General features: G+C 32.9%; 1 protein-coding gene across 1 annotated transcript; it reads left to right on the plus strand.

The window, feature by feature from the left end:
- The first annotated feature begins 219 nt into the window (after window positions 1-219).
- Window positions 220-4,734, plus strand: LOC134252394 (ficolin-1-like). Its single transcript, XM_062734865.1, has 4 exons — window positions 220-246; window positions 409-505; window positions 859-1,026; window positions 4,715-4,734. The coding sequence occupies exons 1-4, from the start codon at window positions 220-222 to the stop codon at window positions 4,732-4,734; spliced, it is 312 nt and encodes a 103-aa protein (XP_062590849.1).
- Window positions 4,735-16,405: the final 11,671 nt, after the last annotated feature.

Raw genomic sequence — 16,405 nt, forward strand, 5'->3', positions numbered from 1 at the left:
AGCTGCAGTAATTAACTTTCATATATCATGCAGGCATTATATATCTTCTCACCTCTTGTACATACGCATAACATGATCCCTTCATTTTTTTTAGATTTTGTTTTCTCTGCCATTCCCAAAGATTGCAATGATCTTCACGAGGACGGACAAACCATCACAGGGGTGTATGATATATACCCCTACAGTACATTAACCATTCCAATAAGTGTATATTGCGATATGACGACAATGGGCGGGGGGTGGACGGTATGTAGTTTGTTCTAAAAAATAAAAGTAAATAATGCAACTTATATTGTCTCTGTTGTTTTAAGATTGTAAGATAAAGATTATGAATACATTGGGTTTATATAATAATAATTAATTGCTCAAAGCAATAAATTGAATTGTTATGCATGTTAATTTTCAAAGGCCATTCAGAAACGCGTAGACGGATCCGTGATCTTTGAAAGGAACTGGGCGGATTATAAGAATGGTTTTGGTTCACCCGAACAGGATATCTGGGTTGGTAAGTGTAAACCATTTTCAAATAAGAACTTTTTATTCCTTCAGAGTTCGAGGATAAAAAAGTTCTTGTGGCAGGTAAAAAATTATAAAGCGTAATAAAGATCTAAATTTAAGACTAGGTAATGTGTGTTCTACGATATTCAGATATCGTGTTTTATTGACATCTCAAATAATTAGAAAAAAAGAAAAGAAGAACATCATTTAGCGGCATATTATTATGAGACCAAATTAAGCAATTTAGTCTACAGCGTTGGAAAAAAAAAGATTTTTCATTACGGTATAATAAATTTTTAAAAAGAATCAATTGTTAATGCAATGGGTTTTTAAGCTGATTTCACATATATCTTATTACAGGAAATGACGTTATCCATCAATTAACAAAAGAAAACTCATCATCATTGTATGTGTCCATCACTCTCCAGAATGGTACAACTCAGTATATAATGTACGACCGATTCTCTGTCTCCGACGAAGCAGGAAAATATCAACTCTTTCTTACAGGAGCTGCTACGGGGACCTTAGGTAAGTGTATTCACGTTAAGTTATTAGGTTCAACTTACGTATATTATCATAATAATACTTTTTTGTGTTGAATCATTATTATGATGTTGAAAAAATTCTTTCTGATATTTCATTTACGTTTTCGATTCCAGAATAATTAAACATGTTTAATATAGTAGGGGAAATAAGAAAATGTGCAGTATTTTATACATGAATAAATAATAAAAATAACAATGAACAATTTCTAATTTTTTGTAATACTATTAACAAATGCATTCATAACAAAATTTCATAATTCATAAAGTTAACGTCAATTTATGAACACTGGATAGACACTTGTATCCAAAATTGACTTAAGAAAGTCAATAACTTGTGTGACCACCATTTGCATTAACACATGCTTGACAACGGCGCCTCTTTGACGACACTAAAGTGTTCAGATATGCTTGGGGGATGTTGTGTCAGATGATGGTTAAGACCTGGCCTCAATCAGTCAGCGTCACTGGCTGATTTAGCAAACGGCGAGAAATCGGGGGAAACAGCTAGCCAAGGCAGACATCGGCATGCTAATGAACGAAAACTACGCATGCAACATGTGCTCTTGCGTTATCGTGCTGTAAGGTAATGTGATTTTGCTGTCCCTGTATCAAGAGTATCACATGGCGCTGAAAAATTTCGTGTCGATAGCGCACGCCAGAAAAATTTCATTGACGATTTGAAGAGGGGTCCTTCCACATGCTGGATTCCACCCCAAACTTAAAACTGCCTCCACCGAATTGTCGTTGTTGCACAAAACAAGCGTCCTGGTACCGCTTCCCAATGCGACGATACACTCTTCAACGGCCGTCACGTCTATCTAAATGAATTTTGGACTCCTCCGTGAACAGAATATTAGCCCAATCCTGTAGTGTGAATTGCAGATGTTGTCTGCACCACGCTAGTCTTGCGATATGATCAAACAATATTGTGCGTATAGCTGTAAGTCTTGGTCTGGTGTTGTGCTCGTGCAGACGATTATGCACAGTTCTTGAACTGATTGGTCTAAGTCCAGGAATGGTTCGAGCAGTCACACTTGCTGTCTGGAACCGATTTCTCAGGTGCACGAGTCTAATGTGGTTGTCTTGTTGACGCAACGTCACACGAGGACGCCCAGAGTGTGGTCGATCCCTAGTGTTACCAGATTGTTGAAAACGTGTCCATTATGTTTGGATGGTTTTTCGGTTTTTCGGTCTTGTAAAATCCAAAGCGTCTTGCAACGTTGGTGTTTGCCATTCCAGTTGATTGATTGATTGATTGTATATTGTTTAACGCCCGTCTCGAGAATTTTTCACTCATATGGAGACGTCACCGTATGCCGGAGAAGGGCTTCAAATTTGGACCTTTACTCGGCACTTAGGGTCATTTAGCAGTGAGGGATATCTTTGATGCCAACGCCTGCCACTAACGGTTTTTACGGTCTCATCAGAAGTACCTGCAACTTTCACTTCAAAGTGCCGAGCGTAAAGCGAAGGATCAGTTGCTACCCATTTTATCGACTAAGTCAGTCGCGGCCGAGATAAAAAGGCACGACCTCTCGATCACGGAGCGAGCGTCTACCGAGTAAGCTACCGTAAACTCCAGCTTGCCACATCCCAATAGCAATATAACTGTTCAATAAATAATGTCCTGAACTGTATGACATATAATACAGATATCATAGACATTAAGCTTGACTTTCTCTCATTATTTAATCTTTAATTAATTTATAACAGTTTATGTGACCACTTTTTATCACATAGTTTCATTGTGAGAAGTTGGAAAACAAGAGCTTTTCGAGACACTGCATTATAAATGAGTGGTAAAGAAGAAGTAAACTAGAGTGAAAATAAAAGCTTCATTAAAGCTGCTGTAAAACTTGTTAAAAATCCCAAAGAAATATTCATTGAAATATGTGAAATATACAACATCCAATGCCTGTTTTATAAACAAATGAGCAGTTGGATTTCAATGATAAAAAAATAAATAATGGGCATCAAAAACGGGTACCGTCCTTGCCAAAAAAAATTATAACAACTTATATACTCTTTGCTAAATTTCAACAAATAATATTTGATGATGTGTGATTGACTTTAAGACACATAGCAAATTCAATAGACATCATTTCGGGGGGTAGTTTACACTGTTTTTAAAGCAATATGAGCTGAATGTTTGTCGTCAGAAAAAAAATGACAGAAAAATAGAACATTTATGATATTCTGTTGTTCATATTTGAAATGAAAGAACCTTTTATACGCTTTGATTGAAGCAAAATTGTGTTATTGTCGTCTTGAACAATAATAATTTCTCATATAATAATGTATATTCAGTTGTACTGAAATATTTCTTTTTTCTAATGAAACATCTTTTAAACTTTATTTTAGTTGTATTGATCATAGAGGTTTAGATTACATACAGATTAATCATAATAACACATTTTACCAGTAAGATAAAATTTCCAAAAACGCTGCTCATACTGCTTTTAGAAACGTTTGATGGTTAAAAGCTTAGTTCTCAAAGGTCACCCTATATTTTGAAAAATTAGTGAAAACGACAGCGTGTACGAATGTCTTAACAATTGTTTTAAGATATCAGTAATTGTAGTTATCCACATTTGCGTGATATTTAAACAGATAATTGAACTTGAATATATTGTTTAAAAGCCTCAAAACAAAATTTACCATATAATATACTTGATAAAAACAGCAAAGGTCTTTCAAAAGCAAGGAATTGCAAGAGCAAGACAGATTTATATCCAATTTCTTAAATATAAGTGGTATTGTTGTTCAAATTCGAGTTGACAGTTTATTTTCTGGAAGAGGCTAGAAAGCAAATATTTTGCAAAAAATCGAAAGGTTCATGAGAGGAAGGACCCAGAATCAGGAATCCACTACATTAAATTTCTTCATGACAGCGTCCAAATCCGCACGCCCTGAATAGAAAAGGGATATTTGGGAGATTGATTGATTGTATATTATTTAACGTCCCTCTCGAGAATTTTTCACTAATATGGAGACGTCACCGTATGCCGGTGAAGGGCTTCAAATTTTGACCTTTACTCGGCACTCAGGGCCATTGAGCAGTGAGGGATCTTTTTTGTGCCAACGCCTGCCGCTGACATGGGGCCTCGGTTTTTAAGGTCTCATCCGAAGGACCCGCAACTTTCACTTCAAAGTGCCGAGCGCATGGCGAAGGAACAGTTGCTACCAATTTTAACGACTAGGTCAGTCGCGGCCGAGATACGAACTCACGACCTCCCGATCACGGAGCGAGCGCTCTACCGACTGAGCTACCGTGAACGGTGGATATTTGGGAGAAAGAGAAATTTATTGTTTTTTCACATTAACAGTATTTGCAAGATCTTTGAAGTGAGACAGCTTAAGAAGATAATGACAGCTTGACTGGAAATGACTGTTGTGTCTATTTATATTGTTATAACATTGTATTTCAGAAGACAGCCTAAGAAGATAATGACAGATTAACTGGAGATGATTTTTGTGTTTATTTTTATTGTTATAATATTGTATTTCAGGAGACAGCATGAGAAGATAATGACAGATTGACTGGAGATGACTGTTGTGTCTATTTATATTGTTATAATATTGTGTTTCAGGAGACAGCATGAGAAGATAATGACAGATTGACTGGAGATGACTGTTGTGTCTATTTATATTGTTATAATATTGTTTTTCAGGAGACAGCATGGGAAGATAATGACATATTGACTGAAGATGACCATTGTTTCTATTTATATTGTTATGATATTGTATTGCAGGAGAATGACATATTGACTGAAGATGACCATTGTTTCTATTTATATTGTTATGATATTGTATTGCAGGAGACAGCATTAGAAGATAATGACAGAATGACTGGAGATGACTGTTGTTTCTATTTACATTGTTATGATATTGTATTGCAGGAGACAGCATGAAAAGATAATGACAGATTGACTGGAGATGACTGTTGTGTCTATTTATGTTGTTATAATCTTGTTTTTCAGGAGACAGCATGAGAAGATAATGAAAGATTGACCGGAGATGACTTTTGTGTCTATTTATATTGTTATAATATTGTATTTCAGGAGACAGCATGAGAAGATAATGACAGATTGACTGGAGATGACTGTTGTGTCTATTTATATTGTTATGATATTGTATTTCAGGAGACAGCATGAGAGGATAATTACAGATTGACTGGAGATGACTGTTGTGTCTATTTATATTGTTATGATATTGTATTGCAATAGACAGCTTGAGAAGATAATGACAGATTGACTGGAGATGACTGTTGTGTCTATTTATATTGTTATAATATTGTATTTCAGGAGACAGCATGAGAGGCCCTGATCCGGCTGGGATGTACTTCTCGACCCCAGACAGGGACAATGACAAGTGGAGTGATAATAACTGTGCTGCTGCTTTCAGAGGAGGCTGGTGGTTTATTCGCTGTAGCAGAGCCTTCCTTAACGCTCCATGGGCCCCTACAGTACGTGGAATACCATTAAAGAGGACCTTAATGATGGTCAAACGTAACTAGGTAAACATCATTCAGTCTTAATAACAAGTTTTTTATGTTTGTATAACTGTGAAAAGTTCAGTTATAAAGGTTTTATTTTAATAGAAAACATATGCCATTATACATGTATATTAGAAGTATTTATTTTTTTTTTCAGATGAAAGATCATATATGGATTATGCAAGCCCTCAAAAGAAGATTTTTGATTAATTTCTCACGCTGATTTTTTTTTTAGATATTAAACATCAAGTAATAAACATGTAAACAAATATGTTTTCGGTAAATAAAGGGGGTTTAACTATTTTGCGAAGCGATACTGAATGTATTCAGTAAAAGATGTACTTTAAATGTGTTGTATAAAAAATTGAAATTATCATTATTTCGTTGCTATTTGCAAACACTGATAAATGATGATGTTTGGACAGATAATAAACCTATTATAGTGGAATCTGTTTAATCCAACACATTTGCAATACGTTTTTACTCTGGGTTCCCCATTCAATTCCATTTCTCATTTATACTTATGTCAATGATCTTTACACGCTGCAATACTACATCTTGTTTATTCCGACATTTGTTATCTGTTCCCCGTACATGTCGGATAAGATAGGTTTCATTGTAATAAAGATGTTAAGATGTATATAAAAAGAACCATATATATATATATATATATATATATTTTTTATATATATATGTTTAATATATTCAGATATATATATATATATATATATATATATATATATATATGTATATATATGTTTGATGGTCATGTTTTGTAGTACAATACATCTAAAATTATACTTCTCTAAAAACATATCCCCATCTTTTCCCATCCATGCTGTATTTTGAATGTATATGATAATTCATTATCTATTAATGTACTTATAACCGCTTAAATTTGTTATTTTTTTAGTATCATGGAGAAAATAGACTAAATAGTTGAGAAGTGGGATAAACTGAATATTTTTTTTCAACAAATTCAATCATACCATAAATATATCTAATTTGCTTGAATTTTAGGTTTGGAAAGAAACCCAATGATACTAGATTCTCAATGATACTAGATTATGAGCTTAAAGTAAAAAAAATCATATTTTCCGAAGATCATCTTTTATTGCTACAGGTAATAATTCAAAAGAGAAAAAAAATGCTTTTGAATCCAAAAAATACGTAACAGTAGACTTGTATCAATACTGTAATTTTTCTTATTTCAAAACACCATAACACACATCGGGGGTCAAAAGGTTACAATGTGGAATATGCCTTTTATTCTGACGTCACAAACATTAAATACAGTGCAAGAGCAATGCCAGAAACGAAGATCAAAATTATTTAGATTTATTGTTATTAGCTCACCTGAGCCAAAGGCTCAAGTGAGCTTTTCTGTTCAAAATTTGTCCGTTGTCTGTCGTTGTCGTCGTCGTAAACTTTTCACATTTTCATCTTCTTCTCAAGAACCACTGGGCCAATTTTTAACCAAACTTGCTACAAAGTATCCTTGGGTTAAGGGGATTCAAGTTTGTTCATATGACGGGCCACGCCTTTTTCCAAGGGGAAATAATTATGAATAAAAGAAAAATTTATGGCATTTAAAAAAAATCTTCTCTAGAACCACTGGGTCAGGAAAGATGAAACTCATGTGAAATCATCCTCAAGTAGTGTAAATTCAAGTTTATTCAAATCATGACCCCCGGGGGTAGGATGGGGCCAAAATGGCCGATCAAAGTTTTACATAGGAATATATATGAAAAATCTTTAAAAATCTTCTTCTCAAGAACCACTGGGCCAGGAAAGATGAAACTCATGTGGAATCATCCTCAGGTGGTGTAGATTCAAGTGTGTTCAAAACATTATCCCTGGGGGTAGGGTGGAGCCAAAATGGCCGATCAAAGTTTTACATTAGAATATGTAGGAAAAATCTTCTTCTCAAGACCCAATGAGACACGAAAGATGAAACCCTTGTGGAATCATCCCCAGGTAGTGTAGATTCAAGTTTGTTCAAATCATGACCCCAAGGGGTAGGGTGGGGCCAAAATGGCCGATCAAAGTTTAACATGGGAATATAAAGGAAAAATCTTTAAAAATCTTCTACTCAAGAACCACTTGGCCAGGAAAGATGAAACTCATGTGGAATCATCCTCAGGTAGTGTAGATTCAAATTTGTTCAAATCATGATCCCTGGGGGTAGGGTGGAGCCAAAATCGCCGATCAAAATTTTACATAGGAATATATAGGAAAAATCTCAAGACCCATTGAGACACGAAAGATGAAACTCTTGTGGAATCATCCCCAGGTAGTGTAGATTCAAGTTTGTTCAAATCATGACCCCCATGGGTAGGATGGGGCCAAATGGCTGATAAAAGTTTTAAATAGGAATATATATGCAAACCTTTAAAAATCTTCTTTTCAAGTACTTCAAAGCCATGCTTAGTGATATTTATAGGGAATCATCCTCAGGTATTGTAGATTCTAGTTTGTTCAAGTCATGACCCCTTGGGGGTTAAAATTCAAGCCCCTCAAACCCTTCCCGCCCCCCTGCCCGCCCTCGGTAAATTTTCAGTTCTGATCTGATATGTGCTTTTTTCTAGCCAATTGCTCAGGTGAGCGAAGTGGCCCCTGGGCCTCTTGTTTAAGTTAGAGATAATTCAAGTACTTTAAAAAAGAAATCAAATTTACAAAACAACACAAGGAGTTAGAAAATTAATAAAAAAGCATTGATTCATTATTTTTGAAAGATGTTATCTTTTATCTGCAAAAATCTTAGCGAGCTAACATTGATCAATATGTTTGCAAACAGATTTGCAATTATGAGATTACACCTTTGAAAAAAAGATTCAGTGTTTAAGTAATGACACAACTAAACATCGATATGTGCGTTAAGACAATTTATTCTATTTCATGCGATGTAAGACTATGGATCATGTATATATATATATATAAATATATAGGGAAAATGTTGTAGTAGTCCATGGTATAGGTTAAGTTATAAATCAAAATTAAATCCAAGATAAACAAACAAATTTACGTTTTTTTGTTTTTTTTTAACGTTTAAAATTAAACGTAAACTTGTTTGTTTATCTTGGATTTAATTTTGATATATAAATATATATATAGACTACAGCTTGGAATTTGTAGTTAAATAAATATGAAAAGTCTAATGAAAAAATTAATCTGTGTTTGTGAAAGGTAATGCTCTCGTAATGCAGCTAATGATGAATGTTGTAGGTCAAGACAAAATTCTTTTTGGTACCAACAGAAAAGATTCTTTCAATGAATCCATCTTCAAAAATTAACAGCCATAACAGCAGCAACAGTTTAATAATTATGACCAAAGTTAGAGATTTTTAAAAGTATGTCTTCAAACTGGACATAAGCAATGAGTCAATATTAATGATGTTAATGATGCCCAAAAGAATTTCACAAAGAAAACACAGGCGAAATATAAGAGTCACACAGAATCAGCCATTTAAAAGTTCTGACCAAAGTTTTTTAAAAGAAGGTCAAAGTCTGAGGTCCAAGTAAAAGGAAGAAAATATTGGTAATCAAGAGAAGCTCTTGCCACAAGAAATAAACTGGTAAAATACTTATCCTCTAGCACTAACAGTTTTAGAAGATACGGCCAAAGTTAAATTTTTGAAAAGTAGGTCAAATCCATAAGGTAAGGTCAAAGGTCATTGCGGCTGGTACTCAGTAAAATATCTTGTCAAAAAATGAGCATGAGGAGTATGCTATCACAAGACTTAACCGTTCAATAGCCATGACTTAGATTAAAATTTTGAAAATGTCTTTAATAGTTAGTCAAACTTCAAGTGCAAAGTAAAAGTTTCAAAAATACTTGTACAAAAGAAAAAAGTTCTTACACATGGAATACACCGGTGAAATATGAAAGCCATACCTCATATGACCTAAGCTCAAATTCCAAAACTAAGGTCAATATATTAAAAGAAAATATTTTAACCATGGAAAGGTCTTTTCATATTATATACACCTGTGAAATATGAATTCCATAATGAAACCAATAAAATGTTATAGTAAAGGCTTATATATTTACCCACTTACAGATAAATAAAATATTTTTTAAAAAACAAACAGACAGACGGACCGACAGACCGACCCTCAGAAAAAAATATATATCTGGCACTGGTTTTGGGATTACGAGTGAAAAAAAAAATTAAAAGCACTTTGTGCTAAAAAAAATTAAACGTATGGTCAGAAGCAAACAGAGTTATATGTTTCCTTGAGAAGATAACGAGAAGCTACGAATAGTTTGATGATGAGGATGAATCTATATCTCTTCCGCGGAAACGAATTTATTACATTTACTTGAAAAGACACTTTTAGATTATTTAGAACTTTTTTTCACTGTGCTTAATGAAATTATTTTTAAGAAATGATGGTTGCAAATGTTTATCTTGAAATGGAAAGAAAATGAAACTTTATGACACAAAACATGCTTCTGGCTCCAAATAAATTTGAGAAAAGTCACAGAATTAACCATTCAAAAGTTATTGCCAAAATCCTCTAAAATAAGGTCAAAGTCTGAGATCCAAGTTAAAGAATAAAAAATATTGGTATACCAGGGAAATTCCTTTCACGAGAGGTAAAACGGTAAAATCATAATCCTCTAGCACTAACAATTTAGGAGCTACGGTCAAGTAGGATAAATGCAAGTTCGAGGTCAAAGGTCATTACTGTTGGTAATCAAGCTAAGGTATTATTAAATAAATGAGTATGAGAAGTATATCACTTGATTTAGTCATTTATTGGTTATGGTTCAGATAAAATTCTTGAAAATTTCTTCAAAAGTGAATCAAACCTAAAGGTCAACGTCAAAATGTCAAAAATACTTGTACCCAAGTAAACATTTTTACACATGGAATAAACCAGTGAAATATGAAAGCCTTAGCTCATATGACCAAGATTTAAATTAAGGAAAATGTTTCCAAAAATGTCAATTTCCAAACTGAAGGTCGAAATGTCAAATAAAATATTTAAACCCAAGAGAAGGTCATTTCATATTTTCTACACCTTTGAGATATGAAATTCATACAGTTTCATAGACTTATCACTATAAAAAAAATTTACGCACTCACAATCGTGTGCCAGAAAGATGTTATGCTATAAAACACGAGAAGGTTTAAAGTACAGCATATGCAACGGAGAATTTGGCACATGGCTGAAGAGGATAGAAATTTCTTCAAAATGTACAAGGTAAAATGACTTTTAAAGCATTTTCAGCAAACAGGACGTTTCCATGGCAATAACGTAGTCATAAAACGTCCAACTTCTATCGACTAGCATATTTTCTTGAAGGACTAACATAGATGGTTTTTGAGGGGTATTTCATACAATATAGTAATATTTTGATTTCTCTAAGAATCATTGTCTCTTCCCCTTTTCTGTCTGTTAGCTTTTCGGATTTTATGGCTTTTACCTGTTACAATAAACCTCAACAATAATACAATTGGCAAACCTCTTGGAATTACGTTGAAATAAATGTATTGTGTATTTCTAGCACAGTAAATAAGTAATTAAAAGCCAAGGAGATAAATTCTACAACTGTCTTTGAAAGTAGAAAAAGTAAAACAATCACGCAGGTATGTAAAGGTTAAAAACAAATATTCTATTTGCCTATATGATATAACGTCATAGTAAGCTATATGACGTGAAGTTTAGAGGTATTAATTTCTTAAATTCGATATCTAAGATTGATTTAAGGTCGTAAAAATGAATCAAAATATACAGAGGCATAATATGAACGGAGTTTTGTCGTTTCTGGGTCTCTGTAGTTATCACAGGGGTTAAATACCAAACCCGTGACGTCATAACTGTTGATCATGCAGTAGCAGAGTGAAAGTGAAACGTGACGAGACATTCATGTAAACAAACACACGAAATCGGAGTTTAATAGCAATTAGAATGAATAACATGTGTGATTCATGTAGGAATACAGTTTTTGAATAATGTATGCTTATATTATACTACAATTTCTTCGTAAAATTAAAGCAGTGAAGGTGTTTACTTACCAATCAGCCTTTCCTCTGTCATCCATAATTAAACAGATGCAAAAGTTTAACACTACGCCGCATACTTTGAAACTTATTATTTGTTTCCATCTTAAGTTCTTATTCTGTTGTTTTTGGAAAGTGCTGCTAGAGTCGTATGGTTTACGAAAAATGCTATGAACAAAATGTAAAAAAAAAAATTAGGAAGGTTTCGTCCGACTGTGTTGAATAATTATTTCTGTGATAGGACAGTAGGATTCTAGCAGCACTTTTCATGGCAAGGAGATGTTTTTACATAATTTTTATAACAAATTGAAATTAATTATCCCCGGGGTAGTGTTGAACTTTTCAATTTTTCATTAAGGAATATTTTCTAATTATAGACATTACGTGATGACGTCGTGGTGAAGTGCTCCCTGTAGTATAAGTCCCATTGAAGTCTAAAGAATACATAATTATAGCAAAAGTTTTTTCATTGACTTTTCCGATTTATTAGTGTTACATAATTATAAAAAAGTGTTAATTCGCCGAATTCTGATCCATCTGCTGCCTTAACAAACCCGCGATGAAATTTTGTGTAAACATCTGATAATGAGTTATATTGAGAAGGAGGATGTATGTTCTATTCCAGTCTTTTCTCTTTTTTGCAGCTAGTAGCCATAGTTGTTGTATAATTTGTTTTATAAAGAGCGAGTACGATTTTTTGGACTTAAATCTATTTAAGATATCAAACTTAATCAATTGAAATTTTACCCAAATTATGTGAAAGAAAAATTAAGATTGCATTCGTTTACCGTTTTTGTTTATAAAGATTTGTTAATGTAAAACTTGACGACATAAATCATGTAGAGTTATCCCTCTTTTCGCAGAAAACTTTTTTTTTAACTTTGTGACACAAGAAGACATAAATTGAGTAATGAAAGTACACAGAGGCTAAAGGAAATCACTTTTATATTTTAATTGAGTCAATAAACGTCATGAATGGAATATAATTTTATGATTCAAATTTACAAAAAAAAATCTAAGCTTGAAGCATTCGGAAATTAGGAAACCGTAAATATATATACTTAAACTTATTTTTTTTAATATTAGTATTCATGAAAAGGGGATGATCCTTATGCTATGTGCATAAGAAAAGATATGTAAGTGAGAGAGTTTGTGTTTATAATAAGAATAATCAGAATTTTTATTTTATTTTTGCATTCAACATTTTCCTCCATATAATATTGAAATAATTGTCAGTGGATACATACACATAAATATATTGTAGGGAAATGTGAGCTTCCTAAGTGGTTATTCTTTAAAGACATTTTCTCTTAATTCTTTTCACTTTATTTGACATTTTCGTAAACTATAAACTGTTTTGTCCAAAAATGATTGTAAAGTTTTATGTACCAATTCAATTAATCAATTATATCCTTGCACCAGAAGTAATTTATCATATACGTATGATGAAGCAAACATTTTCTTAAAGAAACTTTATTCATAATTTGAAAGATAAAGGATTGAGGGAAGAATTTAATAAAAACATCCAAACAATCAAATAATAAAAATAACATAAGATAGAATATGAACGATATTTTATATTTTCTTCCTACTAAGTATTTTTAACGGTTTTATGTTAACATGCTTTCAAATGCAAAGAGACTTTAAACATATTTTGAAGAAAGAAAAAACCGCCCATAGTTAAGAAACACGCGTGTTATTATCATTGAATTTTTAGAGCGACGACTTACATATTTCTAATAATATTTATTTTAAAAAGCAGCAACTTGGTATTACCACGTGTAATTTTAAGGAAACCCAATGCTGAAGAAATCAGATGATGGAAACAGCAATAAACAAAACATGAACGGAGTTCTTTTTGTAATTACGATTAGAAAATAAGAATGCTTATTTAGCTTCTTTGCATAACTGTAAATTTGCATGGGTCATTGAGGACTAGTTTATTATTTATAGAGTACTAGAAAAAATTGATTTTGACACAAAAAGTAGCATCATTAGAATGAATTTTGCTTTATTTAGAATGAGATAAAACTGCCACAAGAACGGAAAATTCTTTACAATCTCCATGAGTTAAAAAGAAATCTGGTGCATGTTCTTTTAACGGTCATGGGAATTATTTAGGTACATGTATATACTATGTACAATAGATCACTCTCAGTCGCTGAACAGTAAGCATTTACTATAGCATATTTATAAGTTTGAGAATTATTTGGAAAAAACACATAAAAACTGTCAGAATCAGTCATTTATGAAAGGCAATTGCTTTCAATTAACGCAGAATAGATTTATTTGTAAGAAAAGTCAATATATAGTCACATGTACCCAGGGAAGGAATGCTTCATAGTTTATGTATTATTCCTCTGATGTTTGAGTCGCGGATGATTGTGAGTAAATATTTTAAAGAGTTTGTTGTAGTTAAAATGTTCAGTATAGCGTGAAAAACCCAATTTAAATTAAAAGTAGACTTAAGCATTATAAGGATTACTAAATTGCACGGAATAAATTGACTAAATTTTTAAGTTTCTCCAATCAATTATTTGCTAATTAAAGGAGTAATTGATTCAAAATATTAGAAGACACATTTTTACTGATAATTATACATGCTGAAATCAATTCTGTCGATATGTGAATGAACAGAATTGTCTGATATATCTTAGATATAGAAATGCAGACGTTTTCCGAAACGAAAACTACTTCAAATTTTACGTAATTTCAACAGAATTGAGAAAAGCTTGGTAAACGTGCAAATCCTTACCCTGTTGTGGCCATTGTTTAATTTTTAAATCAGAATTAGAGCTTATTTTAAATTAAGTTTTTGACTATAGAATATAACAAATTTCACTGTTTTGGCTTTCACATAATATAAGGGGCCAAATTCGGCCGTTTCCATATCATGTCCTTAAAAAAGATAGAACTTTTGTTAAAAACAAAATTAAAAAGAATTAGTTTATAATCAAGAAATTCAATCAACGCAAAATCAAAGTCTTTTTGTTGACAATAAATGAAAGTCTATGTATAGTACATGTATGCTAAAAAACAGTACTTTAACTTCTAAGGACTGAAAGAAAAAATAAAGTAAACAAATAAAGTTGTCAATATCATGGTTTATTCTTAATGAGAATAGACGGACATTTTCAAATGTTGTATTACATAAATTAATAAAATAGCATTAGAGCATGAGATCTCATTTATAATATTCATTAGAAAAGTAGTCAATATATTTGATAGGAAAGGAGGATACATAATATAATAGCATCAAATTTCCTTTAATTTGAGAAAACTTAATGTTTCTATGAAAGTCTGCTTCCTCCAGGTATAAATAAACACCAAACAAATTGAGAATGAAATCGGAAACTAAATCAACAATCAATAGTGGAAATATATTGCTTAACCAAATAATTCAATACCTTGGTTAAATTTCGTAATTTCTGTGTTTGATACAACGGCCCTGTCATTAACAAAGACCACCGCCATTGCCTTTTAAAGTTAAAACAGTGAGTGTGCAATTCATGTGCAACCTTAGCTATTCCCAATTTGAGTTTAAACTTTAAAATAAGACATCATATATACACAGTAGATAATACAAAAAGGATTATGAAACAAGTTTTACAACTTATAGTAATCTGTTTCTTAAAGAAATTCACCAATTTGGGTCTCATTCATGGGCGTCTGAAGCAAATAGAAATTGGGGGGAGGAGCTAATCGAAAGTGTGTGTTTTTGGGGGGAGGGGGGGGGGGGGGGCTAAATCAACAAAAAGAAGGTAAATCCCAATAATTATCACTGTCTATATAATGGTTAAGGCCCCCTCCCTCCGGTCTCGACGCCTATGTCATTTTAACAACTTATTACGACTCTTTATTTTGAACATCTATCGTATTATGTTTATAATTAAAGGAAATAAACAAAAAAACTGAAATAATTATCATTTCTTAGTATCATGAGCATATTGTTTCATAATGTTAAATTTCCGCCATTCCGTATCCCCATATCAGACAAAAGTCTACTGGAAGGTTACTGAATGGTACATATCTGACCGTCCCAGTTACATGAATGGTGATTTACAAATGAAAAATTATATGTTTCTTTTTGTCAAAGACTGGCATACTATTACTATTAGTTATCCAGGTTCAATCTAGGGTGTAAAAAATTTACACCGGGTTTTACTCCATACACCCTGAGGCCATAACGCTGGGTAAACCCTTGATTGGACCTGGATAACGAATTTATCTCCTTTGTATCAATAAAAATGCTTTGTAAACACCAGAGTGTATTCTCAATCTATTGATAACTACGTACTACAATGCATCGTGACGTTAAACCCCTGGCTTGAAAAGCGGGTGGGGATATTAATGTATTAATCGGGATGTCCGTCCGTCTGTACGTCAGTCTGGAATACCCATCTCTTATCCTCAACTCTTCCTAAGCACTGGATGAAAAATGATGAAACGTTGAAAGAATATTACATATCTCCTATTTTACCTTTTGATCCGACGCATATTTTGTTTTTCCCTTAGCAAAACATGGACATTGTCATTATATCCTTACCTGTGATGTGAGGTGTGGTGGCTTGTCAATAACATTCGCACTGGACATCACGAGTTATTCCTCTTCGCATGTCATAGTAAAGCAATACAGAAAGGCAAGAGATCTACCAAAATATAAATATATGTAACAAATCTTTAGATAGTACTTTTTGATCCGACAACACATATTTTGGGTTTCCCATAGCAAAACATCGGACACTGCCATTATATTCATATCGGAGGAGGGTGGGGATATCATTTAGTGGGCTCATTGTTCACAGTACCTCTGGTTTTGTGTGTGTACTGGTCGTACTTTCTTCATATCTGGAAGT

The sequence above is a fragment of the Saccostrea cucullata genome, unplaced genomic scaffold (assembly GCF_032062105.1).
Source record: "Saccostrea cucullata isolate Sc308-1 unplaced genomic scaffold, CSIRO_AGI_Scuc_v1 ctg3810, whole genome shotgun sequence".
NCBI classification, from domain to species: Eukaryota; Metazoa; Mollusca; class Bivalvia; order Ostreida; family Ostreidae; genus Saccostrea; species Saccostrea cuccullata.